This window comes from Stenella coeruleoalba (assembly GCF_951394435.1).
Source record: "Stenella coeruleoalba genome assembly, chromosome: 20".
Classification (NCBI taxonomy): domain Eukaryota; kingdom Metazoa; phylum Chordata; class Mammalia; order Artiodactyla; family Delphinidae; genus Stenella; species Stenella coeruleoalba.
In genome coordinates this window covers 58,445,561-58,471,633 of record NC_137166.1, presented here as the reverse complement: position 1 = coordinate 58,471,633, position 26,073 = coordinate 58,445,561, and the positions used below count along the sequence as shown (strand labels likewise).

Here is a 26,073-nt window from a genome sequence, read left to right as displayed (position 1 = left end):
TTTTCCAGCTTCTAGAGGCCCCTCACATTCCTATGTTTATGGTCCTGCGTCACTCAAATCTCTGCTTCTGTCACCATATCTTCTTTTCTTACTCAGATCCTCCTGTCTCCCTCCTGTAACAACCCTTGTGATGATACTGGGTCCGCTGGGATGATCCAGGATTATCTCCGTTTCAAAATCCTCATGTAATCACATCTGCAAAGTCGCTTTGGCCACGTGAGGTACCATAGTCACAGGTTCCAGGGATTAGCAGTGAACATCTTTGGGGGCCATCATTCTGCCACTCACAACCCTCCACCCAGGATATTCAGACACATCCTGGGCCCTGACCACAAATTTATGACTGTAATGCTGGGTGGTACAAATGTGAATTACGTGCGGTTGGGGAAAGATTAGGAACCACCAGTTTATTTATTTATTTGGCTGTGCCAGGTCTTAGTCGCCGCACGCAGGATCTTCGTTGTGGCATGGGGGGATCTTTTAGTTGTGGTATGCGAACTCTTAGTTGCAGCATGCATGTGGGATCTCGTTCCCTGACCAAGGATCGAACCCAGGCCCCCTGCATTGGGAGTGTGAAGTCTTAACCACTGGACCACCAGGGAAGTCGCATGTATATTCAAATCCTGCATCATTTCATCCTACGCTAAGGAAAGTGGAAACTCTTCCATTCACCTCGGAGGTGAGTTTCTCTGACCTTCTGAAGAAGTCAGCTTATGATATTAAGTTATCCATATAGCCTTATATCTTTCCTAACTCAGCATTTATTACCTTCAGGTTTCTTTTATTGAGAGTGGTGAGTACAGAGGCTCCTGCCATGAGACGAGGGCATTGCTGGCCCTCCTGGTGACATCATCCACCATTCCCTTGGTTGATCATCCTCCAGCTCATCATCCAGGCTCCTCATATAATCCTGACAGATGTCCATTCATCTGAAGGAGGTTCGTGCAACCACCTGCCCTGCCACCCGCTGATCATGCTCCCAGAGCATTTCCTTCACCTGCCTCGGCCCCCACTCCCCTTATCTACCCCAGCACAACTTCCCAGGTCTACCCAGGGCCCACCACTTTTGTTTTAACATTGCTTCTTTTAATCAAGTCATTAGTGAAAAAACATTTAATCAAATAAGTGGGAAAAAACACACAGAGATCCTACCACAGAAATATATAGTTTATTTATCTAGGTTCTCTTTCAATCCTTGTCCATATGCATAAATACTTTACCACAAATATAATATCAGTGCACAGACTTTTTGGTACCTGGCTTTTTAAACAGATTATAAGCATTTTCAGGTTTCACTAATATCACTTTTAATAACCAATGAACAAACAAATTAAAATGGCAAATCAACTGAGCGAAAAATTAAATGTTTTTCCAACTGATGTATTCATTAGCGATACTCCCCACTGCTTTTCTTACTGACTTAGGTGCAGGGCGGTCTCCCTGGTCATCCTTTGGTCTTGAGAACTTCATCACTCAAGGCTTTCCACATTCAGTCCGGAATCTCAACCAGGCTCGCTCATGTGACACTGCAGGATCAGGCTGCAAAGGCGATGTCTCTTCACCTGGCTTGAGGGCTACGAGGTAGGCTGTTTCTTCTTGCATTTCACCCCGCTGTGCGTTTTCTGATGCCCTATCAGGTGCGAGCTCTGGGTGAAGGCCTTTCCGCACTTGTTACAGGTGTAGGGGCGCTCGCCGGTGTGAGTCCTCTGATGCCTGATGAGATGGGAGCTCTGGCGGAAGGCTTTGCCGCAGTCCTGACATGGGTAGGGCTTGGCCCCGGTGTGAGTCCGCAGGTGCTGGGAGATGGCCGAGCGGTCGTTGAAAGTCCTTCCACACTCGTGACACTCAAAGGGTCTCTCCCCAGTGTGAACCCTCTGATGCTGCGTGAGGGAGGAGCTCTGCACGAACGCCTTCCCGCAGTCCGGACACACGTAGGGCTTCTCTCCCGTGTGGATCTTTTTATGCACGGAGAAGTACCTGGGGTTCCGGAAGGTTTTCCCACATTCGCTGCATCGGCACACCTGGCTCCCTTTGTGAATTCGCATAAACGTGATCTGCTGAGTGCCCCGGGGTAAGGTTCTCCCACAGCTCCCGCTCTCCTGGTCCTTTCCCCTGCCGCAACTCTTCTGATGAAGTTTTACACAGGGGTTGTGTGTCGTCTTTTTGACCCTGGGGTCACGCTTGCGCAAGCGTTTTCTAGGAATGGCCTTCTGAAGGGAGATGTGGCTTGTGTCGGGACCTGTGCTTGCCTGGGGTTTGGGGCTTTCACCGGGTGGCTTCTGAGGGAGGGTTTTTTCCTGAGTGAGCACTACTGGTTTCAACGCTGTGTCCAAGACCTCCGGGGCCCCAGCCTGCAAGGTGTCTCCGGAGGTAGAGGGCTGGGTGTCATCCCTCGAGAATTCCTCCACTTTCAGGTGGCAGGCTGGCTCTTCCTCAGGTGTGTTGGGGTTTGGAGTTAACTGTTTGCTTTCCAGAGTAGTCTCCCACCCTGAAAGAAACACAAAGGTACAGACACTGTAAACAGAAAGTGCTAAAACGGGTCGACAGTACGACATAATTAAATGTCCAGAAGCTGTGTTTTCCAAGTACAGTCATGCACCCTGGGGAGGGAGACTGAAAGCAGTGAAGCAGCAAAGAGCGGCACACCGAGCTTGGGCAAGGGCTGCGGGCGTCTCCCAGCTCTGAGTCCCTGTTCTCATTCACCCTCAGGGTGGACAGCAAATCGGTCCTTCACTGGACCTGAGGCTGCCTCTGTTCTTACGAGCCCCATCCCTCCCAATGTAGTGTCAGCTAGAGGCCCTGGACGGTGCAGGGGACTCGAGGGCATGTCCAGGGCCCAGAGAGGGTGTAAGCCCTGACTCAGAGCCCCCATGGCATCCCAGTCCCGGAAGCGTGGAGGGCCTTACCCACAGAGACCAGGTGTCCAAAGGTCTCCAGCATCACGTCGTGGTACTCGGTCCTCTGTGTCAGGTCCAGCAGCCCCCACTCCTCCCTGCTGAAGTCCACAGCCACATCCAGGAAGGTCACTGGTTCCTGCAATGTCACACACCTTGTATTTCAGCAGGAGGGTCAGGGAGTCCTTGCTGGGGACAGAAGAGAGGCTGGCGGGGACATTCCGACAGAGCTCACTGTGCTGGGATGCCCCAGCTTTGAAGGTTTGCTTGGAAACACTGACTGGGGCCTGTAAAAAGTCCAATGGGTCTGCTCTCACAAAACCAGAGTCTGGGGCCCAGGCTGGAGGAAGAGCCCTACTTCACAAGGAACTACAGAGTGCCACAAACAAACCGCCTCTACCCTTTCCCCATGACTTCCCACCGGAGACCACCCCTCGGGCCAGCCTTGCACCTCCCTGGGCATACCCCATTCTGGAACAGCCCCTCCCCATGGGGACAGGGGTTGCCTGGGGCTGGGGTGGCTGCCTGGGCCGCACCGTGATGAGTCCTTTCCGAGGAGCTGACCAGCACTCCGGGAGGAAGAGGCTTCCCACCGCCCTCTGTCTGGATCCGGGAGGCATTTTGCCCAAAAGGGGCAGAGCCTGCTTGAGAAGGAAGAGGCTGGAGCCCCTGAATACAGTTGTGCCTGAAGCCTGCACCAGACCACTCATTACACGAGAGCTGATAAATTCACTCCTATGCTCAAGCCAGATGTAAGCCCCGACCAAGATCACACAGACACCATCACTGGCTGCTCTCTAAGCCTCAACAGGCAGCAAGACAGGGCCAGTCCTATTTCGTCTACACCCCAGCTCTGATGATTTTGATGCAAATCCCAGGCTTTGTTTCAGTTATAAACACCCAGCTCTGCGTTTCTGAAGGATGAAGCCTCTTTTGTTCTAACTGGGATCCAGCCTTGATCTGGACGCCTGGGCCCGAGGCTGCGAACGCTTGGCCCCTCCCCACTCTTCCCTCCAGATTTCCCGGCTCCTGGTCACTGTGCCCTGTCGTGGTCTCCAATGACACCACAGTCGCCCTTCACACTCAGCACTCTGAAAGGCCTGCCTGTGGGAGGCCTGCAGGGGATGCTGGGACCAGAGAAGGAAAGGGTGACACTCCCCACTCACCTCAGGCAGTGCCTTCACCAGCCTGGTGGCCATGTCCTCCTCCTGCTGAGCTGTGGTCTGGAGAGAGCTGGTGGGGCCCTGGGTGGGCAGTGCTGGGAAGAGACGGCAGCGCAGGGTTAGGTGGGGCAAGGACAGCCCACGTCTATCTCCGGGACCCATAACTTATCGTGCCCCTCATTCTTCTCTCAAAGCTTGTGTCCAAATCCCCATGTGTGTGACCACAGGGCACCACTGTCCCCACTGCGGGTCCCATCCACTCCCCTTCCAAGGACTGTTCCGGACCCAGTCCCTCCACTGAAGTAGCTGCCTCACCTCCACGCTCACCTCAGCAGCTGGCCTCACACCTTCTCCTCAGAGACAAAGACCCCATTTCCGGCCTCCACGCCCTCCACCCCTTCATCCTTCCTTCCTGCTACACCATGGAGTGGGGAACTTCCCCTGGCCCCAGGACCAGACTCATTCCCCCAAACCCATCTTGATGCAAATTTTACCAAGTTTCTTCCACCTCAGAAAACAGCTCTGCCTGGCTTTATGGCCCCTCTTGACCATGGCTCTTCGATGTCTGACTTTCTTTATGTGTCCTCACATGGTCCTTGGGCTTCTATAATGATGACGCCACCCCACTATCAAGGAGGACACACGATGTGACCCAGGCTGGTCCAGCAGGCCGTTGCTTCCTCCTGGCCAAAATGACTGGATCAGGGATGAACATGGGCCCCCCAGCCAGCCAATCAGAGCCAAAGGGGCATCTGTTGGAACATTTAGGAAAGAGAAATTCCATCCTGGGAGCCCCTACATGGAAACAGTGCCTTTGAGTGAAGCCATCAGAGGCCAGCAGAAGTATGATATAGCAGAGAGGACGAATCCTGAAGATGAGTGGAGCTGCTGGGTCTAGCCATGCCTGAAGCTGGATCACCCTTGGACTTTTTCAATATATTGTCCTTCTCCCTTGGGCCACTCTGTGTAAGGCTTGTGGCAGTCATGCCCAAGAGGTTCAATGGACATGCTGACCACAAACGCAGGACTCATAGGGTTCCCTGGAAGGCCTCTTTTGTTGTCCCCTGTAACACTAATTGGTTTCATTCACCCCCAAGGTGTGAAACGGACTCACTGCCTTTCATCTCAGTGAGCTCAACAACTGCCTCCCTGGCACCTATATTAGTTTCCTGGTGCTGCTGTAACAAGCTGCCATGCCAGTGGCTCAAGATAACACAAATTTGCTGTCTTACAATTACGGAGATCAGAAGCCTGACACAGCCTCGAAGGGCTAAAATCAAAGTGTTCACAGGGCTGCATTCCTTCCGGAGGCTTCAGGGAGAACATACTCCTTGCTCCTTCCAGTTTTTAGAGGCTATGTAAAATACATTGCTCGTGACACTTTCGTTGTGTCACCCCTGCCTCAGTTTTCACATCTCCTATTCTGACTCTGACCCTCCTGCCTGCCTCTCATAAGGACCCTCATGACATTGGGCCCATCCAAGTCATCCAGGATAATCCGTCCGCCTCAAGATCCTTAACTTAATCACACATGTGAAATGACTTTTGCCATGTGAGGTTCAAGGGGTTCCAATGTGGATAACTTTGGGGCCCTCACCCTGCAGACAACAGCACCCCAGACTCGGTGCCTGTGGAAGAGACCACTCCCACTGCCACCTGCCCCTCTCCTTCCCCGCACCTGCTTCTCCAGGAAGCCCTCTTCTCTGAATCCCACCATCCAGCCTCAGATTCCCCCCTCCTCCTCAAGCATCAAAATCAATCAGTCAATCACGCATTCACTCAAGAAACATCTTCCAGGTACCCATCACAGACACAGAGAGCAGGGTCTGCGCTCCACAGAACTCAGCTTGAAGGACATCAAGCCTCATGGAGGCTGGCTCCCAAATACGTCCCGAACCTGTGCCGTCCCCCTGGCCCACCACCACCGTTACCCTCTCTACCCCACACCGTCAAACACACGTTCATTTGTCAGACTCCCATCTTTCTTGCTAGACTGGAGGCTTGTTGAGCTCGTAAGTCCATGAGTCCTGTCTATCTCAGTCACCATTTTATCCACAGCCTCCACTGAGTGTATGATGTTAGAAGGCACACCAGGGGACTTCTCTGGTGGCGCAGTGGTTTAAGACTCCGCGCTCCCAATGCAGGGGGCCCGGGTTCGATCCCTGGTCAGGGAACTAGATCCCACATTCATGCCACGGCTAAGAGTTCGCATGCTGTCACTAAGGAGCCCGCCTGCCACAACTAAGGAGCCCGCGAGCCGCAATTAAGGAGACAACCTGCCGCAACTAAGGCCCAGTGTAACCAAATAGTAAAATAAATAAATAAATATTAAAAAAAAAAAAAAAGAGAAGGCGTACCAGAAATACAACACCTGTGTGACTGATATTGATATAGCAGGGATCCCAGAGGGATGAAAATGAAGCACATTATCTGCTGGCTTCCATCAGAAATGTGTGGAGGGCTCATTAAAGAATGCAGTGCCAGGCCTCACCCAAGGGTTTCAGCAGCTCTGACGTGGGGCCTGAGACCTTCCATTTCCACAAAAGGGTCCAGAGAGGAAGCCATTCTCAGAGCCTTGGCCCAGGGGTAGTGACAGGCACGTCAGCAAGCAAGTATCTAAAGCTCTGACTCATGAACTGGGGTTGGGGGGGGGGAAGCAGATGCCCTTGGTGTAGATGGAGTGGGCACCAGCCTTCCCCTACCCCTCCCAGGAAGCCTGGGGTTCCTTCGCCCCCACCCTCCAAGATGCCTTCACAGGAACTGCTGTCTCCCCAGTCTTCCACTGCACTCACCTTCCTCCTCAGAGATCCAGGTCACATCCTCCACCAGGACTACTGCCTCCTGGCAGTCCACTGGGTGCTGCGACTCCACCCACATCCGGAGCTTCCCGGGCAGCGCGCCCAGGAACTGCTCCAGCACCAGCAACTCCAACATCTGCTCCCTGGAGTGAACCTCGGGCCGCAGCCACTGGCGGCACAGCTCACGCAGCCGGGCCAGGGCTTCTCGGGGCCCTGCCACCTCCTCAAAGCGGAATCCCCGGAACCTCTGGCGAGCGGTCTCAGGGTCAGTTGGATGCTTATCCAGATGTTGAGTGGGCTCCCTGAGGATGTCTGGGCTCAGGCCCTCATCTTCAGCATAGAGGGCGCGGATCTGGGCATTCCGGGGAAGAGCCACCTCCTCGTTCAGTGTGAGGATTTCAACAACCTCGATCTTCATCAGGGGATTCCCAGCAGGAAAAGGATGGAACTGAGGGTCCAACTGAGCCTCAGGACACTCTGTAAGTCAAAAGCAGAGCAAGACAGATGGCCAAAAAATGCATGAAAAGGTGAGCAACATCGTTAACCACCAGGAAAATGCAAGTCAAAACCACTGTGAAATACAATTTCATACTCTCTAGGATAGCTATTATCAAAGATGGGTGGTAACAACTGTTAGTGAGGATGTGGAAAAATTGGAACCCTTGTGCGCTGTTAGTAGGAATACAGACTGCTACACTACTTTGCAAAACAGTCTGGCAGCTCCTCAAAAAGTTAAACACAGAGTTATATCATGATCCAGGAGTTTCAATCAAAGAGAATTGAAACCATGTGTTGACACAAAAACTTGTACAAGAATGTTCACAGCAGCATTATTCATAATTGCCAAAAAGGGAAAACAACTCAAATGTCCATCAAATGATAAATGGACAAACAAAATATGGTCTAGCTATACAGCATGGATGAATCTTGACTACATTATGCTAAGTGAAAGAAGCCAGACACAAAAGGCCCCATACTGTATAATTCCATTTATATGAAATGCCCAATATAGGCAAATATATAGAGACAGAAAGCAGATGAGTGGTTTCCAGATGGGGGAACTGAAGGGCTTTGGGGTGATGGCTAAGGGATACAGGGTTTCTTCTTTGGGATGCAGAAACTGTTTTGAAGTTAGATCATACTTATGGTTGCACAGCCTTGTGAACATAGTAAAAACCACTAAATTGTATACTTTCAAAGGGTGAACTTTATGGTATATAAATTATATCTCAACATAGAAGGAAAAAAAAAGACCAAGAGATAACAAGAATTGTTATGCTGTATATGCCTGCAGCCATGAGGGGAATAGAACCTGATCCCACCTCCATGGGGGCCAAGAACAAGGATGTCTGGGAAAGGCAGGGACACTGGATCTTGTCATAGAGTCCACAGAGCATTTGCTGAACAGAACTCCAGGATGGTCCTGAAATGCTAAGGGAAGCTCTCTATAATTCCAAGAAGAAATGCTAATTCTAAATGACTTAGAGGTTTAAAAAAATAAATTAAAAAAAGTAAATAACACAGACTATGATTTATTTTTGGTTAGATTTCTGTTTTATAGAGTTTTCTTTTTGACCCCAAGCCAATAATCTCCAATCAGAACCTTCTCCTTTTTTCCACTATGAATCTTCCCACTCCCAGCCTGCCTTAGTCTCTACCGAACATAAGGGACGGTGGCTGACCACCTTGCTAGGGTGGGCTCTGAGTAAGTAGCCTCTGCATGTCCTCCTCTGAGTGGTCTTTATTTCCACAACACTCACTTCCTAGCAATGTGGTAAATGATGAAATAAAACTGGAAGACACAGGTAGTGTTAAAACACAGGTCAAGAAAATTGTGAAAGATTCCCATGTAAGCATTAAAAAAATTAATACACTGGTTTTAGGGGGATTATGACAACATAGAAATGTTCCTGTCACATGAAGTAAAAAGCAGAACAGGAAATTACTATTGAATGAGTCCCCCTAAAACCAATCCCCCTGCCGAGTTTATGATTAACCTCTGTTATCCAAAACTTTATCCCCTTTCTTGTCCCTGCTGATCTCAATCCTGTGCTAACTGAACATCAATCAACCAGTGTCAGATGACCAATACTGCTGTGATTGACAACATCATTAAAGTACAAATTCAAGTTATCTCTTCACGGTAATATGAGCTAACAGATCCTGGAACCATGGACCACCTAGCCAGAGAATCCTAAACCAGAGACATGATGACTTCTGAAACCACGATTAAGTAATGTCACAAAACGATGATTAACCCTAGACTCTCAGTTCTTCCTTTAAAACACCCCTAACTCAAAGACCAAGTTGGAGTGGATCTGAGACTTGTCTCCACGCAATAAACTCTTAGTTTGCTGCAAACTCCTGCTGTCAGAATTTGGCTTTCTATCCCTGGAGCACAGGAGCAACTTTGCTCACACTACTGTGGGAGTAATTACAATTGCGTTAGAAAAAAAAAAAAAAAGACTCAGGAAGCGATTAGGAGCAGCGGCTCCCTGCATACGCTGCCTCTGTGCTTTTCCTCGCCGTCTGCGGCCTCCCAAGCACCTGCCACATCGTCCACCGGGCGCACTTATCAGACAGCGTGGGCTGCCGGGGAGCTGGCTTTAGCTGAGTCCGCGGAGCGCGCCCGGCCCCTCCTCCAAAGGGTGAAGCGGTAAAAGCCCATGCCCCACCCACCCCGACCCTGAAGCCTCACTCGCTCCTCTCAGAGCTCCAGGAGCGCGGGGCCGCGGCTTCCGGCCTGGACGGAAGTGCGTCAGGCACCCGCCTCACTACAATTCCCAGGAGCCTCCACGCCGCGGACTTCCGGCCCCGCCATGTTGAGGGTTTGGGTTAGCCTGAGGCCCTTGGCAGGATGGTGGCTGCTCGGCCAGTGGTGGGGCTTTCGCCTCTGGCCTCCACTCGCGTTCTCTCCCGGCCTCCCCGGCGACGGTGGACGCGTCCTGGGGCGACGCCGACGCAGCCTCCACACACACCTATCCGAGCTGCAGGTCTTCCCCGTTGGGTGACGCGGGGTGAGGGGAGCGCGGCCGCTTTCCCCGAGAGCAACGACCACCCGGATTCCCCACCCACTTTCCTCCCCCGCCCCCACATTCTTCCCCTGTCTCCTTACGGCTTTGTCTTCCCTTCTCGGAAATTCCTGACTGCACACTTCGGGTCGGCGGCGGCCTCCACGGACCTCACGGGCGTCGCCCGTTGCTGGCGCGCTATCCGAGTGAGTCAGCTCGGGGTCAGGAGTCGCCCAGTGCCGGGTGGGGCCGCCCCGCCACCCCAGACTGGCCTTGGGCGCTCCAGGGTTGAAAAACAGGTCCTGGGCCATACTGTGGCTTATCGGCCGCTGCCAGTCGCTTCTTTCCTACGTTTAAAGTGACTTTTTCCTTGATAAAAATCATGGCAGGCATTTGATCTCTCACTTCTAACCTCTTCCCCCCACTTCCTCCCAAATAAGGTTTTGAGTTAGTTTCATCGGGAGGCTTGCCCGCCCAATTCATATCTGCGTTATCTTGAGCATTTAGTTCCCTTCCTGTTCCTTAGGATTTCTGGAGGGTAATCCCCACCACCACCCGGTCATTCTTGATTTGAAAGCTTAGTTCACTTTTCTTTCACTTACAGCTCTTAACAGCTCTTAAGGCTTGGTTGGAATTTCTCTCTGAGGATAACTTGGGAGATAGGAGTTTATACCAGAATCTCAGCAACACTGGCCTGAGAAGCAGCCCCCACAAGGGGTGGGCGTGGGGCTCCCTAGCGGCTCCGTGTTGGGCCACAGGCACCATTTTGAGCAATAATCATGCATGACACTTAAGAACAAACTTAATTTTCCGTATTGCTTCATAGCTATTTAAGTTCTGAAATTTCCGTTTTGTATTCCTTGGTTAATCAGAGGAATTTTTATTTAATGCTTTCTCCTTTAAAAAAACCACGTTGGGTCCTTTTTATTCTACTTCATCCCCTCCATCCCCACCCCTTCTCCTTTAATCTTGATCATATATTTAGTTCCTCTTATCCTCGGGGGCACCAGGGTGTTTTCTTAGAATCTTGCATTGAATGCTCACTGAAAATGTTTACAGTTTTAAACTGTAGAGCCTTTCTGGGTTTGGATGTCAGGAACTCTGCCGATGTTTTTGGCGCTGAGATTCCAGTGTATTTGCCTTCCCCCTGCTGTAGCAGCCCTTCAGGCGGACACTGGTTCTGCAGTTGTCATAAAGCACCTACAGGGTGCTCTGCAGTATGTGAGATGGCCACAAGCCTCTAAACCCATGGGTAAATGTCATCCTAGGCACCTCAGTCCTCTAACCGTCTCATCTCTTGGACCACTCCCCAAAACCTGTAAGGTAATCCTTACGGCTGTCCGTTCCAGAAAAGTATTCGCCCCACTTGACAGCTGTGTTTACCAGCTAACAAGGCTGAAACTGGATCCCCACCTCACTGAGGCAGGGCTGACTGACTCACCCACTTTCCCACCTACCTGCCTGGGGCTGCATAAAATTATCCCTATCAGCTGCAGCTCCAAGTACTGGCTTTCAACCCACCAGCTGAATAACCCTGGGGGGAATTTGGGCAATTTAGTCCCCTCCCCTGCAACTCCCCTATCTAGCTAGGGGGCTATTACACAAATTCACTGAGCCTTTGGGCAAGGGGCTTAATTCTTCTGGGCCTCAGTTTCCCCTAAGTCCTAAGTGATTAGGGACCCAAAGCCAGTACTGCATGAACAATAGTAAAGGCTGATGGGAGCTGCTGTTTTCTTCTTCTAATTACCGTTTTCTACTCTCATGTTCTCTCTGCTGCTCCTTTCCAGGTAAGCTGTCTCCTTCATAGTGCCCACGTGCCCACTTTCCTAGGGAACGCGGACTGATTAACCAGGTACACTAGGGCTACCAGTCCACAAATATAATAGTAACTAATTACAATGATCTTTTACCAGCTTGTTGGGGGGCGGGGGCAGGGTCAGCTCCCCTCATCCCTGTTGCATACTCCCCTGTCCCTCTTCCTCCTTGTCCAGGATGCCCCCAGCTCTCACCCTTTCTCCTTTCCCCATCACTCTCTTCAGCTCTGCTGGGCACCCTGCTATATCGCCTTCTAAACGTGTCTCCCCCACTGCACCACTAAGGCTGCTAACTGGGTCTCGTGCATTGGAAACCCCTAGGCCAGATCCAGAGGAGGATCTGCCAAAGCCACTTATGACGATCTTTACATCAGTCAAACTCTTTGAATCAGTAACAGTAGCTACCATTTCATGAAAGCCCCCCAGGACCTGGGCTTTTACACCACCACAGCCCCACTAAGCAATAGCGTCCAACCTTTACACAAAAGAAATCCAAGCTGGGAGAGGATAGGAACCTGCCCAAGGCCACACACTGGGGAAGGGAGCAGCTGGGATCCAAACCCTCTTCTTTTATGCCCCTTACACCAAAGAGGGCTTCACACAGCAACTATTCTTACTTTTCCTCAAACGTGCCCAAATGTGTCTTATCCAGAAGTCATTGCACTTGCCTGATAGTCTCTCCTAGCATCTCCACCTTGATCTCCTTCCCCATCCAGCTCTCAGCTCTGATGTCATCATCTCAGAGCTATCTTCCTGCCCAGTTCTAAACTAGTATTGCCTACCCATGCTTCCCCACTCCTTGATAGATACCCTATTGTTTCATTTTTCTTCATAGCACTGATTGCCACCTTAAAGTATCTGACTCACTAATTTCTCTCTCCACCTTCTCTAGAACAGCACTGCCCAGTGGAACTTTCTTTGGTGAAGGAAATGTTCTAGATCTGCAGTGTCCAACACAGTAGCCATTAGCTGCAGGTGACCAGTGAACATTTGAAAGATGGCCAGTGCGACTAAGGAACTGACTGGTAAGTTCATTTTAGTTGGTTTACATTTAATCAGCCACAAGTGCCAGTGGCTACTCTAGAATGAATGTAAGCCTAGTGAGACAGGGGGCCTTTCCACCCTGTTCATCGTGGTGACCCACCCCTATAACAGTACTTGGCATTTTGGCAGGTGCTCAAGCAGTATTTGTTGACACAACACAGCTACTAAGTGCCTTGGTGAACGGTTCACCAAGACATTTGGGCCTTTTAGCCTTATGTCTGGATTTAGCCATATTTCAAATTTCAGGAAATCTCACTGGCACTGTGAGTGTCCCATCTGAAGTTACCATGGGAGGATGGCTGTTGCTACAAAGTTCCCATCTTTTACTTAGGAGCCTAAGCAGGCCATGGGGTAAGAGGACACTTGGTTTGCACCCCACCTGCTTCTTCCCAGACCAGCCAGGTCAGGGACTTGTATTCATGCTCCCACAGCAGCACTTCTGTGGAGGACTTATAGGACTTAAGAAAGGGACTTCACACACTTCTAGCCTTTGTAAGCTCTCAAAAGAAGTCAGTGCTTTTACAGTACTTACTTAAGTCTTCCATGGCACTCTAACATAACTTTCTCCAAATAGAGCCTGCTCATTAACAATTTATTCTTAGGTTCCATTTCAAAAAAGTATCACTCACAAAATCTATCCTCTATCTGTGTTAAATTGGTTATTCCTGGTATAAGCCAGAGCTATTCGCTTCTGTATTTTGCAATCTGTTGCAACTGCTCAACTCTTATAGCTATTTCAGAGGATTAGATTTTTTTAAAAAAGGTGTTAATTGTTACAAGCTACAAATATTTCCTCCTTTTCAATATTTTTCTCATTTTGTGCTTTGGTGAGAACGATGCTATGTATACATTGCAGAAGAACCTGTTAACATAGCACCCTGTGTTGTCATTGAGTAGCTCATGTTCCATGGAAACTATCTTTTAACAGGAAGCTGGAAAATATTCACTGCCCAGGTCAATATAGAAACACAACTAACTGGCCACTTTGTTCTAAGAAAAAGTTGGTTTTTACATTTCTCCTGGGACCAATTTTGCCAACTTTACACTTTTCCAGAAATCTTTCCATCTTATTGTTGGTTCTTTCCTGTACTCAACAAATAATTACTGAGCACCTACGTTGTGGCAGGAACTGGTGACATAGCAGGAAGAAGACAGTCGTTTCCATTTTATAAGCATAGTTACCGGCAGCACCTCTAAAAATGGAAAGTCACCCTCCCACCCAGTTTCCTTCTTGGGAGACAGTTACATTCTATCAGTTTCTGTATTCTCCCAATGATAACCAATTGACACATTCATACTTGGTGTGTGTATAGTTTTAAGAAAAAAAACCCCATGTACATCTATATATCTTTATATATGTGAAGATATGTATGTTAAAGATATATATTTTAAGAAATACATATTTCTTGGAGATTGTTTCATATCAGTACATAGAGCTGGCTTATTCTTTATAACAGTTGGGTAAAGTACTATAATGAGAACTACATGTATTGCTGAATATCTGAATAGAGTTTCTTTTCCCTGTATAGGTTTTTAGTTTGCCTTTTATTTATTCTGTCTATCCAGAAAATGGGCTTTTTTTCTTCTTCATTTCTGACTCATTTATTCCTGCTTTTATCTTATTTTCCCTCAGGACTTTTGGAAGTATTTTTTCGCCAAAAAAGGTTTGAGTCAAATGCTTAGTTCATTTACTTTCCTTCTTATTCAATTAACAGTTAAAGCACTTCAGGCTTTGAAATTACTCCAGGGACTGTATCTGGACACCAGAGAGAGTGGTCCCCAGATAAAAGGATTAAGATTACATGGTCCTAGAGAACACATAGATGGATGATAACAGAGAACATAAAGTATTCTTGAATAAAGACTGCACAGTATGTGACCACACCCTGATAGGCTGGATTCCTGCCAAAACATGTTTGATGGTCACTCAAGATTGTAGACTTCTGCACCGTCCCCAAGGATGTGACCCTCTCAAAGTTCTTTGTAGCAGTATCTTAAGATTTCCCTTTATCATCCCTTACCTACTCTCTTGTCTCAGAGCCTGGCCTAGTCTTCAGAGTCTCCTCTTTGAAGATTCCCTCTTGTCTCTTGAAAATTTTCCAACCATTTATTCTCTCAACAGTTTCCTGAGCTAGAAAGTCAGTCATTGTCCTAGAACTGGGGACTTACAAGGGAAACTGAAATAAGGATGCATGCTCTCACCCATGCTACTTAACATCTGTTCTAGATGTTCACATCAGATAGATAATAGAACCCAAATTGGAAAAACAGAATGTTTTACTATATATTTGTACAGTTGACCCTTCATGTCTGACTATACTACGCCACTTTATTTTCTTTTTAAATATGGAACGCTTCATGAATTGTATGTCATCCTTATGTAGGGGCCATGCTAATCTTCTCTGTATCGTTCCAATTTTAGTATATGTGCTGCCAAAGCGAGCACTGTACTACACCATTTTATATAAGGGACTTGAGCATCTACGGATTTTGGTATCCATAGGAGTCTGAAACAATCCCCCATGGATACCAAGGGATGGCTATCCTTACGTGATCAAAGTTTTGCAGAGTTCGCCTTCCTTATGACCTATCTGACATAAAAACAATGAGACATTTCATTTATATTATTAAGTGTGGTTCTTTTCAGTGTAAGTTTTTCTGTTGTTCTGTCAAATAAGGTGAGAGCTAAGATTAATGATTTGCCTGTGCATATTGCATTGAGAGTCTACTCTCATATGAGTCCTCTGATCTGAACACAATGAGGACTCCTACTGAAGGGCTTCTTGCCAGTGGGTTCTGTGACTCCTGAAACCTTCCTAACACTAATTATTTTCTCAGACACTCTCCAGTATGACTTCTATGATGCTGAAAAAGAGAGCTATTCATGAAACCTTTCCATAGCAGTCATGTTCCCATGATTTCAGAGTTCTCAGATATAATTATTTGGTATAAGAAGTTTTTCAAATTGAACAGAACTGGAACTTTTTGTCCAGTATGAATTCTCTCAAATCAGACTATATCAGGCCAGAAGCCTTTCCTGCTATGATTATATTCCTGAGATTTCTTCCATGTTTGAGTTCTCATGTTGAAAACTCACGATGAAAAGGATTTCCTCCATTCAGGGTCTCTTGTGTGAGCTTTCTCTTAAAGGCTGAGCTGAGAATAGGCTTTCTCACACTAGTCTTGTTCTTGAAAGAATTATCCTTTGTATAAAACAATTGATTTCCTACATCCCCCACATGTTGGTTTTATATAGCCCATGTGAGTCCTCTCAGGCTACACAAAGGATGAAATCTGGAGAAGAATTTCCTTCTCTTCCTCCCAACAAAAAAATCTTCTTGTACAAGCTATTTTTTTCTATTGATGTTTGTACTAATTTGAGAGTTGCCACGTTCATATTTGCAGGGCTCTTCTCCTGCTTAAATTCTTAACCAGTCAAAAAAAGTTAAGTATCCTTCAGGCTTTCCTACAGTCATGACCTTCAAAATAGTGTCTTTATTGCTTTCCTAATGTTTAAATCTAGATTATGTCTCAAGCTTTCCACCCAAACCACACATATAGTAATACTTTATTGAAGAACACTGAGTGAGAAGGTGGAAGATTTGAGTGCCATCAAGTATTTCTCCACATTCCTTATCTTCATAGCATCTCTTCAAATTAGTGCCTTCTTGAAGATGAATACCTGTCTTCAGCATTTATCCAGTCTCCCTTCTACTTCAACCAATGCCTATGCTGCCATTTTTACTGTCATGGAGAGCTGAAGACATGCAAAATGAGCTGCATCAGAGAGGCCTAGCTTTCATTCAGTTCCAGTTCTCTGCACTGAGGAGAGGCACAGCTACATTAGTGCTGGGAGAAAGAGACCACTGCAGGAGATGAGAAGTTCTCTTAATAGTAAAGCAGGCCATTCCAAACACCTATGATTCCCATGTTTTTATGTACTGCCTCAAGAGGAGGTCCAGGCAGATACATTCAGCTGGCTTTACAAACCTCTACCTGGGTGTTTCTAAGTCCCCCCTCATTCATACTTCATTAACAGAACCAGTCAAGACATGGGAGAGTTCTAAAAACATTTGGATCTAGGTGAAAGCTATTAGGTAGTTCTTTGTACTAGTCAACTAACTGTTTACCTAAAATTATTTCAACATAAAAATAAAAACCAAAGAAAACCTCTATTTCCACCCTTCAAAAGTCTCTGCCTTTATCAGACTTAACCATGTCAATGACTAATGCCAAAAATTCCAGGGTCGTAATATCGCTGTTATTGTATTTTTAAAATGAAATACTGATACCTTAAAAAAATATATATATAGTAAATACATATGTTACAAAGAATAGTCACAGGAAATCCCTTGAAGCTTTCACCTATGAGCAGTTCTTGGCACCTTCCTTTCCTTTGCTCTCTTGGGTCAATTACTCAACTAGCCCCACTGAATCTACCTACGAATGGGGAGGAGCCAGCTTCTCCCCAACCCTGCTACTATGCTGTCAGGCCAGGTATTGCCACCTCTTCCCTAGATGCTACCACAGCCTGCTGCCTGCTTCCGTCTGTGCCCTTCCATCTTCACAGAGTGAGCTGTGAAAAGCACACCACACACGTACTCAATGAAAATCAAACCCCCTTCACAGTGGAAGCGCTGTGTGCTCTGCCAAACTTAACTTGCACGTCAGTACACCTCGGTTACCTCCTCCCAGCCCAGTGGGTGACTTTCCATTCCCAGAATGTGCCATGCCTGCTCCATTCTCACAGTAACCCCAAGTGGTGTTTGTATCTGGAAGCTCTTCCCCACCACTCTTACGTCTGCTGACTTTCTTTTCTTCAGGAATCGGCTTAAATCTCACCCCTGCATTGTCACCTGACCAACTCTTCTAGAGTAATTCCCCATTGCTCCCTACTTTACACCATGTTCTTTTTCTTCTCAGTACTTACCACTGTTTGTGTTTACACAGTTATATCTATGTAGCTTGTTTGTAGAAGGCTGTCATCTATTAGACTAAGGAGTCTACAATGGCAGGGATTATGTTAGGTCTTTGGCTTACTACCTAAGTGTACAGTTTTTTGTTTTTGTTTTTGTTTTTATATTGCATAGGACACAAGAGGCCTTCCACAAATATTTGTGAAGTAAAGGGGAAGCAGTGGAAGAAAAAAAATCACATAAAGGACTCTTTGTGACACAGCAGAAACGTGTTAAGCACCTATCACCTCAGGCCTAGCCTGCAATTGTCCTGGTAAGCCTCCCTGCACAAGGTCTCTCGTTCTGGAGCACCACCCCTGAATCTCCTGTCACCTGTCAAGCCAGCTCCCCTGAGATGTGCAGAACCATAGGCGCCCAATGCCCCCTGACAGCAGCTAGATTTAGGAAACTACTAGACCATCCAGAATTGCATGCCTGGGAGGTTTGCCCACATGGGACTTAAGTTCCAGAGAGGATGAGACACAGACCTAAGCCAGAGCCACAAAGATGGGAAGAGACCTTAGGAGGCTGGATCAACCGGGGGGAAAGAAACCATGTTGGGTGAATACAAAGTGCTTGTGTTGCTGGGGACCTTCCAGGTAAGGTTTGGTTTAGTGACCTGTGCTCATGGTTAGAAGGGAGGTTTTCACTGTAGAGAATGAAAGGAATGACGTGAATATGGAAAAGAAAAAATATTAATGTTGAGCCATCAGGCTAACAAAGGAGTCCAGGAAAGGGGGACAAAGACTCAGTGAAGACTCTAGTCTATGTTGTGGCAAACAGAAGGTCATCACCAAAGATGGGGCCGGGTGCAGGCTTCACAGCTGAAGACTGCCAGGTTGCTCCGAAGCCACTTTCATGAGAGCAGAGAACAAAGGCGGGCAGAACACCCAAAGTTCTCCTTATAAAGCCAGTACACTCTGATACAGAAGTGTCCAAAAATAACAAACAAAAAGAAGAAAACCACCTAATCCCCAACCTAATTTATGAATATTGATGCAAAAACCCTAAAAAAATAAGTTAGCAGACACCAGCAACACATTACAACAAGGGCACTTCTATGATTATGTCACTGTTAATTGTTCAAATGAGAAAATCCCCATGGTCGCTTTGGAGGAGGGAAATTGGGGCTATTACTAATTTTCATTTATTAGAAAGGGTGAGGTGACTATTTCTTTATCCAGATAAAAACTGATTTGAATCACAGAATCCAGCAGCATGCTTGTCAAAACCTAGAGACTTGCCCTTTTAAGTCTAAGACCGGATACTCAAATCATCACACTCTCAGCCCAGTGTTTTGGAAGTACCAGATAATCATAATCATGAATGCAATTACATGATCGTGCAAATGAAGTAAAATAATACAACTGCCTCCTCCTTTATACTTGCCAGTAAGATGACTTTGTACTGAGAAAATTAGTGAGACTCTAACAAAACTGTTACAAATAATAAGAGAATTTAGCAGCATGACAGGTTCATCTGCAACAACTAAGGAAGACTGCAAGGGATGATTAACCTGAGCAGATTAACAGCAACTACAGTGAACTCCCAGCAGCACTTGGAAGGCCTGACTAGCACAGTGAGGTAAGCACATCCCTCTGTACACCTGTGCCAAAACTCAACTGAGACCAGTTCTGCATCAAGGAATGTCTGAATCCAATCAAATGTAAGACACCTTCTAACAAGATTTTCTCAATGAATCCTGACAAGCTGATGGTGAGTTCATTTGGTTGAAAACAGATGTGTTGTTTTTTTTAAATAATGAGAGGAACTACCATTTATCCAAGTTTGTTGTAAAGTTACAGTAAGTACAGCAATATGGTGTTTACTCAGACACTGACAGAGACCATGGGAGCATAAGGGGCCAAGAAGGCCTGCACATGGTGATGACTATGGGAATTAAGTCTGTGATAAAGACGGCGTTTCCAATAATGAGAAGAACCAAGTCAGAAAACGGTGTTGAAAAAACTTGTGCCCCACATCATATACACAAGGAAACCCAGTTATAGGAAACAGCTACCCCCCCCACAAAAATACCAGAATTGACAAAAGTATTGGTACAACCTGCCTATGTATGACATGAAACCTAGAATAGGAGTAAAGACAGATTTGAAAGAAAAAATATCTGAAATCATAAAACTTCTTTATGGAGACTAAATAAAGGTAAAAGATAAATGTTGGGGCTTCCCTGGTGGCGCAGTGGTTGAGAATCTGCCTGCTAGTGCAGGGGACACGGGTTCGAGCCCTGGTCCGGGAAGATCCCACATGCCGCGGGGGCAACTAGGCCCGTGAGCCACGGCGACTGAGCCTGCGCATCTGGAGCCTGTGCTCCACAACAAGAGGCTGCGATAGTGAGAGGCCCGCGCACTGCGATGAAGAGTGGCCCCCGCTTGCCACAACTAGAGAAAGCCCTCTCACAGAAATGAAGACCCAACACAGCCATAAATAAATAAATAAATAAAAAGGCCAAGCATTTGAAGCCCTTTAAAAAAAAAAAGGTAAATGTTGGACTGGTATTTGCAGTATTAACATCCATAACATATAGTATATAGAGTCCTCCTGACCACACACACGCAAAAGACAAACCAAATAGGAAAAGGGAAAACACATAAACTAACAAAAGCAAAAATACAAATGATCTGTAAACTTATGAAAATACGTGCAACTTCATGAGGGAAATATGAACTAAACTGAACATATCTTTTCCCATCAGATCTGAAAATCTTAAAAGAGGACTATAAATCGCTGGTATCTTATGAAAAGGAAAAGCTCTCATGTTCTTGAGCAGCTATATGTATTTTAAAAGATCTTAGCAGTTTGTTGCTACCAGATTTTTTCACTTACATCTTGGTTGATTCTAAGTTCCATTTCTAGAAATCCTTACCTACAAAAAACCACCTTGAGTGCAAAAAAAAGTATGCGAGGAAGTTTTTTGCAACAACTTGAATGTCCATCAAGAGTGAAAAAATCAGGGCATCCCTGGTGCTGCAGTGGTTAAGAGTCTGCCTGCCGATGCAGGGGCCACGGGTTCGTGCCCTGGTCCGGGAAGATCCCACATGCCGCGGAGCAGCTGGGCCCGTGAGCCATGGCCACTGAGCCTGCGCGTCCGGAGCCTGTACTCCGCAACGGGAGAGGCCACAACAGTAAGAGGCCCGCGTACCGCAAAAAACAAAGAAAGTAAAAAAATCAAATGTGGACTACACTTGCATTTGTTAAAATGAATGATGCAGACCTGTCTGCACTGAGTATGGAAACACCTCCCCAAACAAACATATATCCATAAATGTAAATGTATCTAAAAAATCTAGCCAGAGACACACACCAGTTACTGGAGATGACAGGATGGAAGGGCAGTTAGACAATGAGTGAAGCAGGGTGAGGGAGCCCCTGTTGCCAACATGGCACCGGCAACAGGTTCATGTTCATGTTCAACCAAGCAGTACACCCTGATTCTGAAGCCAGAGGAAAATGCAGGGCTTGATTCAGCATGTCTGCAGCTACTCATCACAACACCCCACTGGGGGTTTTCCCCATCCACCTCCTTTTCTAAGACACTAGTTCCTCACTAACCAGGACTCCCGTGCCAGGACTCCCATGTGCCTGGTTCTCACCTGAAAAGGTGTCTCGAGGAATTCCTCTCTCCACCGACCAGAGTTCTTCCTCCTCCTCTAACTGAGACACCACATCTGGCTTGGAAAGCTGATGTTCTGCCCAAGGGAAAAGAGACAGTGCTTGGGGCGGGGGTCTGTGTTTGGGAGAAAATACTTTCCTGCTGTAGCGATTCTGTCCCTGTGTTCTCCCCTGCTAGGGCATGACTTCTGGTCTAGGGCAGTGTTAATAACCCTACCCATCCCATTTGCCAGCTGCTTGCTTTTCTGGACTCCTTTGCCAGTAAAGGAGGCACTGGGACCTGGTTTTGGCCAGCAAGACACAAAGGGAAGTTTGTCAGCTGGGGGCCTAAGGCATTTTTATTTTTTTTTGTATGACAGCTGTAGAAAGAGAACTAGCCAGGGTTGCCGTCTCTCCTTCTTTCTGCCTTGAACATGGACATGATGCTTGGCATCACGGCCATGCATATACTAACCTAAGAATGGAAAACTTCACGCTAACCATGGAGAGATGGAAAGGATGAGGGTCTCTGATGATACTCCTGAGCTGTCAGACACAGACACCCCGTCCTGAAATTCTTGTTACAAACACAGTAAACATCCACTGCGGCATCTGGAAACATTCCTGATAGACCCACCTCCCTGGTATTCAACGCCTCTGACGATGGACTAGGTAAAGCTTCAGAAGTTATATGTGAAATTGCCCTTTTCCAATGGGTACAAAGTAAAGCCCTCTCCCTCAGGCTCCAGGGCCTTGACATCTGAACTCGGATCCCTGCAGGCTGAGCCGAAGCAGACACACACTTCAGAGGCACCACATTCGTGCTGCAAAGCGCAGATCTTTATTGACACAGAGGCCATCCTTACCCACTGAGACAAGGTTCCTGTAGTTCTCCAGCAACACCTCCCTGTACAGGGACTTCTGTTCGAGGTCCAGCATTCCCCACTCATCCGGGGTAAAACCCAGGGTCACATCTTCAAAGATCACTGGTTCCTAAAACCCACAGGTGCGTGTTCAGCCAGGGCCTGTTGTCACCCATGCTGACAGGAAGGGGAGGCTGACTGAGCACATGTAGGCACAATCAACACGGTGACCTGAGCATTCCAGGTGTGTCTCATCATGAGTTCCTGCATTTGTCTGAAACAGCAAACCCAAGCTTGACCCTATCAGGTCACAGCAAGGAAGACAACCCATGAGGCTGGAGAAGGTTTTTCATTCTCTGAAAACCTCTCCATTTTTTGTTGACCTGGGGATTCCAACATTTGTATCAGTGTGTATACCTCCTGCTAGGAGATTGTGTGAGCTGAATGATCAAACCCCAGCCTTCAGCCCCCACCCACTTCCCATACTGCTTCTACTTCCTTCACCTGTCAAAGATTCATCCTCAGCTCTCTTCTCTCAGGGACTAAGCTCTAATGCCAAAGTACTGTTTAAATATAAGCCTGATCCCTGCTTAGACCTGACAATGCATACCCCCATCCCACCCCCAGTTTAAACGGTAAATTAGTATCCCCCATACTTGGACCTCTATTCTAACCACTCCCTTGGAAAGTAACTTGTTATCACTCCACTAACTAGGGTCTCTTCTTCCCATCCACTCTCCCTCCCCTTCCCCTTCCCGAGATGCTACGGGGCCCGGGGGCATCTCAGGGAAGGTGGTGTCCCACCATCAGCCCGCCACCCCCGCTCCCAAATCCAGGGGTAGACTCAAACTCATAAAGAAGCCTCTACTCACACGGAACCAGGCCGTCGGAAGCCCGGTGGCCATACCTTCCTCTTCCTCAACGTGTCTCGTGGGAGTGGGCAGAATCCTGAGAAGGTCGAATTTGGGAGGTGGGAGGGGCATGAGCGCTACGCCAAGGCCCCCCGCCCCCCTCGGCCCAATCAACAGGAAATGACAAGTCCATTCCCCACCTCGGAAGACGCCCTAAAGGAATGTCTCCACCTGCTCTTGAACACGCAAAAGGACGGTTTCCCACCTTCCTCACCGAGAGGGAATCGCCCCCCGCCCCCGTCTGCCCGCAAGCGCCGGGAGGGGGTGGCCCCGCCCCGCGTCCTCTGGGCCCCGAGTCCCCGACTCCCACTGCCCCTAAAGGCCACACGGCGGAAGGACGGCAGGCGAGGCTGGCTCTGGGCTGCTACGATTGGTATGGTAGGGGCCGCGGCTCGGCGCTCCCCGCGGAGCGGCCCTAGAACTGAACCCCCGACGGGCGCAAGTTTCCCGCCGCACTCACCCCGCGCGCAGCGCACAATGGCGCCCGTCGGCCCGCGGCGAAGTGCGTCAGCGCGCCGGCCTGGACTACAACTCCCAGGCACCCCCGCGGCGCGGTGCGCCCCACCTAGCGGGCGGCGGCCATCTTGGCCGGCCAACTCGGGGCGGCGGGCGAAGCCCAGGCGGGGGAGAGCGCCCTCGGCGGTCCCGCTGGGCAGGAGGAGGCCTTGGGAGGGGCAAGTCAGGCCGCTGGGCCACAGCACCTGGGTGGGCGACGACGCAGGCCGGGAGGGATCCACACGCTGCCACGAGGGCTGCTAACGCATGGGACCGGCCGGAAGTGGATAAAGGGAAGCTTGGGCGGGGCAGGGCCGGAAGTGCTGAGGGGCGGGGCGAGCTTCTGCTCACACCCAACGTAGGGGGAGGCGAGGCGGGCCGGAAGTGCGGGGGGGCGGGGCTAAAGTCTTGCCAAGTTCTGGGAAGAGGGCGGTGCTAAAGGTGCGTCCACGTCTAATGGAGAGGAAAAAGGGGCGGGTTGGGAGGGTGGGAAATGTTCTGGAGACGGGACTGAAATCAGCCGGAGGTCCTGGGAGGAAAAGAGGGACGGGCCTGCCCCAAAGTGTGCAGAGGTTGAGACTAAATGTCCTCCAGGCCCAGGGAGGGGAGTGGGGGTCAGGACTGTCTACTCAAGTTGTGCGATGGGCAGAGTTAAGTGGACCCAAGACACAGGGATGGGGGCGTGGCTGTTGTCTACGGTAAACCAGAGCTAGACGGAAGTTAAAGCGGTGAAAGTAGATTTTGTTCAATAAACTATTGCAACCGGGGAAGGGAGACTCCAGTGTAGAACTGAGATCAGTTCTGAATACAACCAGAATAAGTGGGGATTTATGGCCTAGGATTGGGGGAGTGGGATACTGGTGGATAGAAAATGAAGAAAAGGAGACATCAAGTCTGGGGGGATTCTGGCTGAACCAAGATAATAGGCTTTTTTACTGAAGGCAGGCCCAGGTGATGGGATATCACCTGGGATAGAGAGTGGGGATGAGGAGTTTGATCAGATATCAAGAGTAAGGAATTCGTGATAAACTGACTTAGGATTCTTGCTAAAATGGGATTCTACGAGGAAGTACACGTATGGGGCTTACTGGGGAGAAAGTTAAGGGTAGCCTGTCTGATGTTTGGTTAAGCAAAGAATCAGGGAGTTGGAGTGGGCTGGACAGGATTCTCTACCCCGTGTCCTCTTCTATGAGCGAGATGCCCATATCTAGGAAATGGGAGAAGTCTTTCGCTGCCCAGGACCCGGTGTGTGCTCTTCTTCCTTGAACCCAGCCCACTCTCATCTTTCTTGGGAGCCCAGGACAAATTATTTTCATGTCTTCCTCAGAGTCCAGTATTTGGTGTCCTTTCATCTTCCTTAGTTTCCAGGGCCCAGGCTCTGATGTCCTCTCTCCTCCTTGGTGCTTGGTTCTGTCTTATCCTACTCTGACCCAGGGCTCAGTGTATTCTTTCTCCCCTTCCTTGGGGTTTCCTAGCAGGTTTCAGCAGCCCTGTGCCTCTGTTTGGATCATCCTGTCCACTGCATGCTAAACTTGTTCCAGGAGTTGTTAATTTCTATGGCCACTGTGGAGAATATCCACGTGCAGGCTGCACATTGTTCATCTTATTTGTTGCAATTAAGACAGTATATCTGTTGACTTTTGCATATTAGTATTTAGAGACTATGCAGATGTCTTTACTTCTAACAGCACTTCCCTGGATTTTACTTGGCTGTTGATAAAACAACATCCCATTCATTAAATAATTTAGGCCTCTTTTCCATACTTTGACTTTAAAAAAATTGATGTTCTATAGCCCTAGGTAGTATGACTGGGCAATTAATTAGCCATATTATTGTTTTGTTTTGGATGTGACTAGAGATGCGTCCAGTGATTCACCTTCAAGTTTGATGGAGGCCTTAACATCTTAAGAAAGAGAGCATTCTTGGAAGTTCAGTTTTTTCTGTTTGTATGGTATAGAATAAAAACATGATTTTAGGTTAAAAAGTGTTTTTAAATAAGTATAGTATTTGAGATTGATTCATGAAACCCACTTGAATACAACTTTTAATAATAAATTGCATGTTCTTTTTTCATTTAGCAAATTAATCATACTATTTAATTTACTGTAATTTGATTACATTAAAAAAACATTTCTGAACAAATGTTAACTATTATGCATGTAAAATGTCAAAAATGTTATGCATCCTGTTTGCATACAGGACCCTAATCCTTTGTTCTAAGCCTTCAGGGCCAGAAGTATTTTAGAATTCATAAACATTTGGATTTTAGCAGTATAGTAAGGTGCATACACTGCGCAATATGTAACATCCCAACAGGTCTGGGGCAGCGTCTGGGTATATCTGTATGAAAATATATGAGGAGTCCCACTAAGTTAGAGAGAAACAAAGTGTAAATAGCCGTGTTAGTTCAGGTAAATTTTGCAGAGACATAATAGGGGGAAGAAGCTTTTCATTAGAAAACATTTTAGAATTTAGAATTGCAGAAAAGGCATTGTGGATCATTTATGAAAATTGC

The 26,073-nt window shown here is 47.7% G+C and overlaps 1 protein-coding gene and 1 long non-coding RNA gene across 2 annotated transcripts; one reads left to right on the top strand and one right to left on the bottom strand.

Moving 5' to 3' along the window:
• Positions 1-1,152: 1,152 nt before the first annotated feature.
• On the bottom strand, positions 1,153-23,557 carry ZNF274 (zinc finger protein 274). The gene is given in 9 exon segments (XM_079908008.1): positions 1,153-1,585; positions 1,587-2,488; positions 2,907-3,033; positions 4,061-4,152; positions 6,850-7,332; positions 21,291-21,386; positions 22,155-22,281; positions 23,024-23,099; positions 23,523-23,557. Coding segments are annotated over 8 exon segments (1,887 nt in total). The 5' UTR covers positions 23,057-23,099; positions 23,523-23,557; the 3' UTR covers positions 1,153-1,558.
• LOC307179155 lies at positions 8,187-21,212 on the top strand. The gene is made up of 3 exons (XR_013825330.1): positions 8,187-9,872; positions 12,573-12,705; positions 17,815-21,212. It is a non-coding gene; the product is annotated as an uncharacterized lncRNA (long non-coding RNA).
• Positions 23,558-26,073: the final 2,516 nt, after the last annotated feature.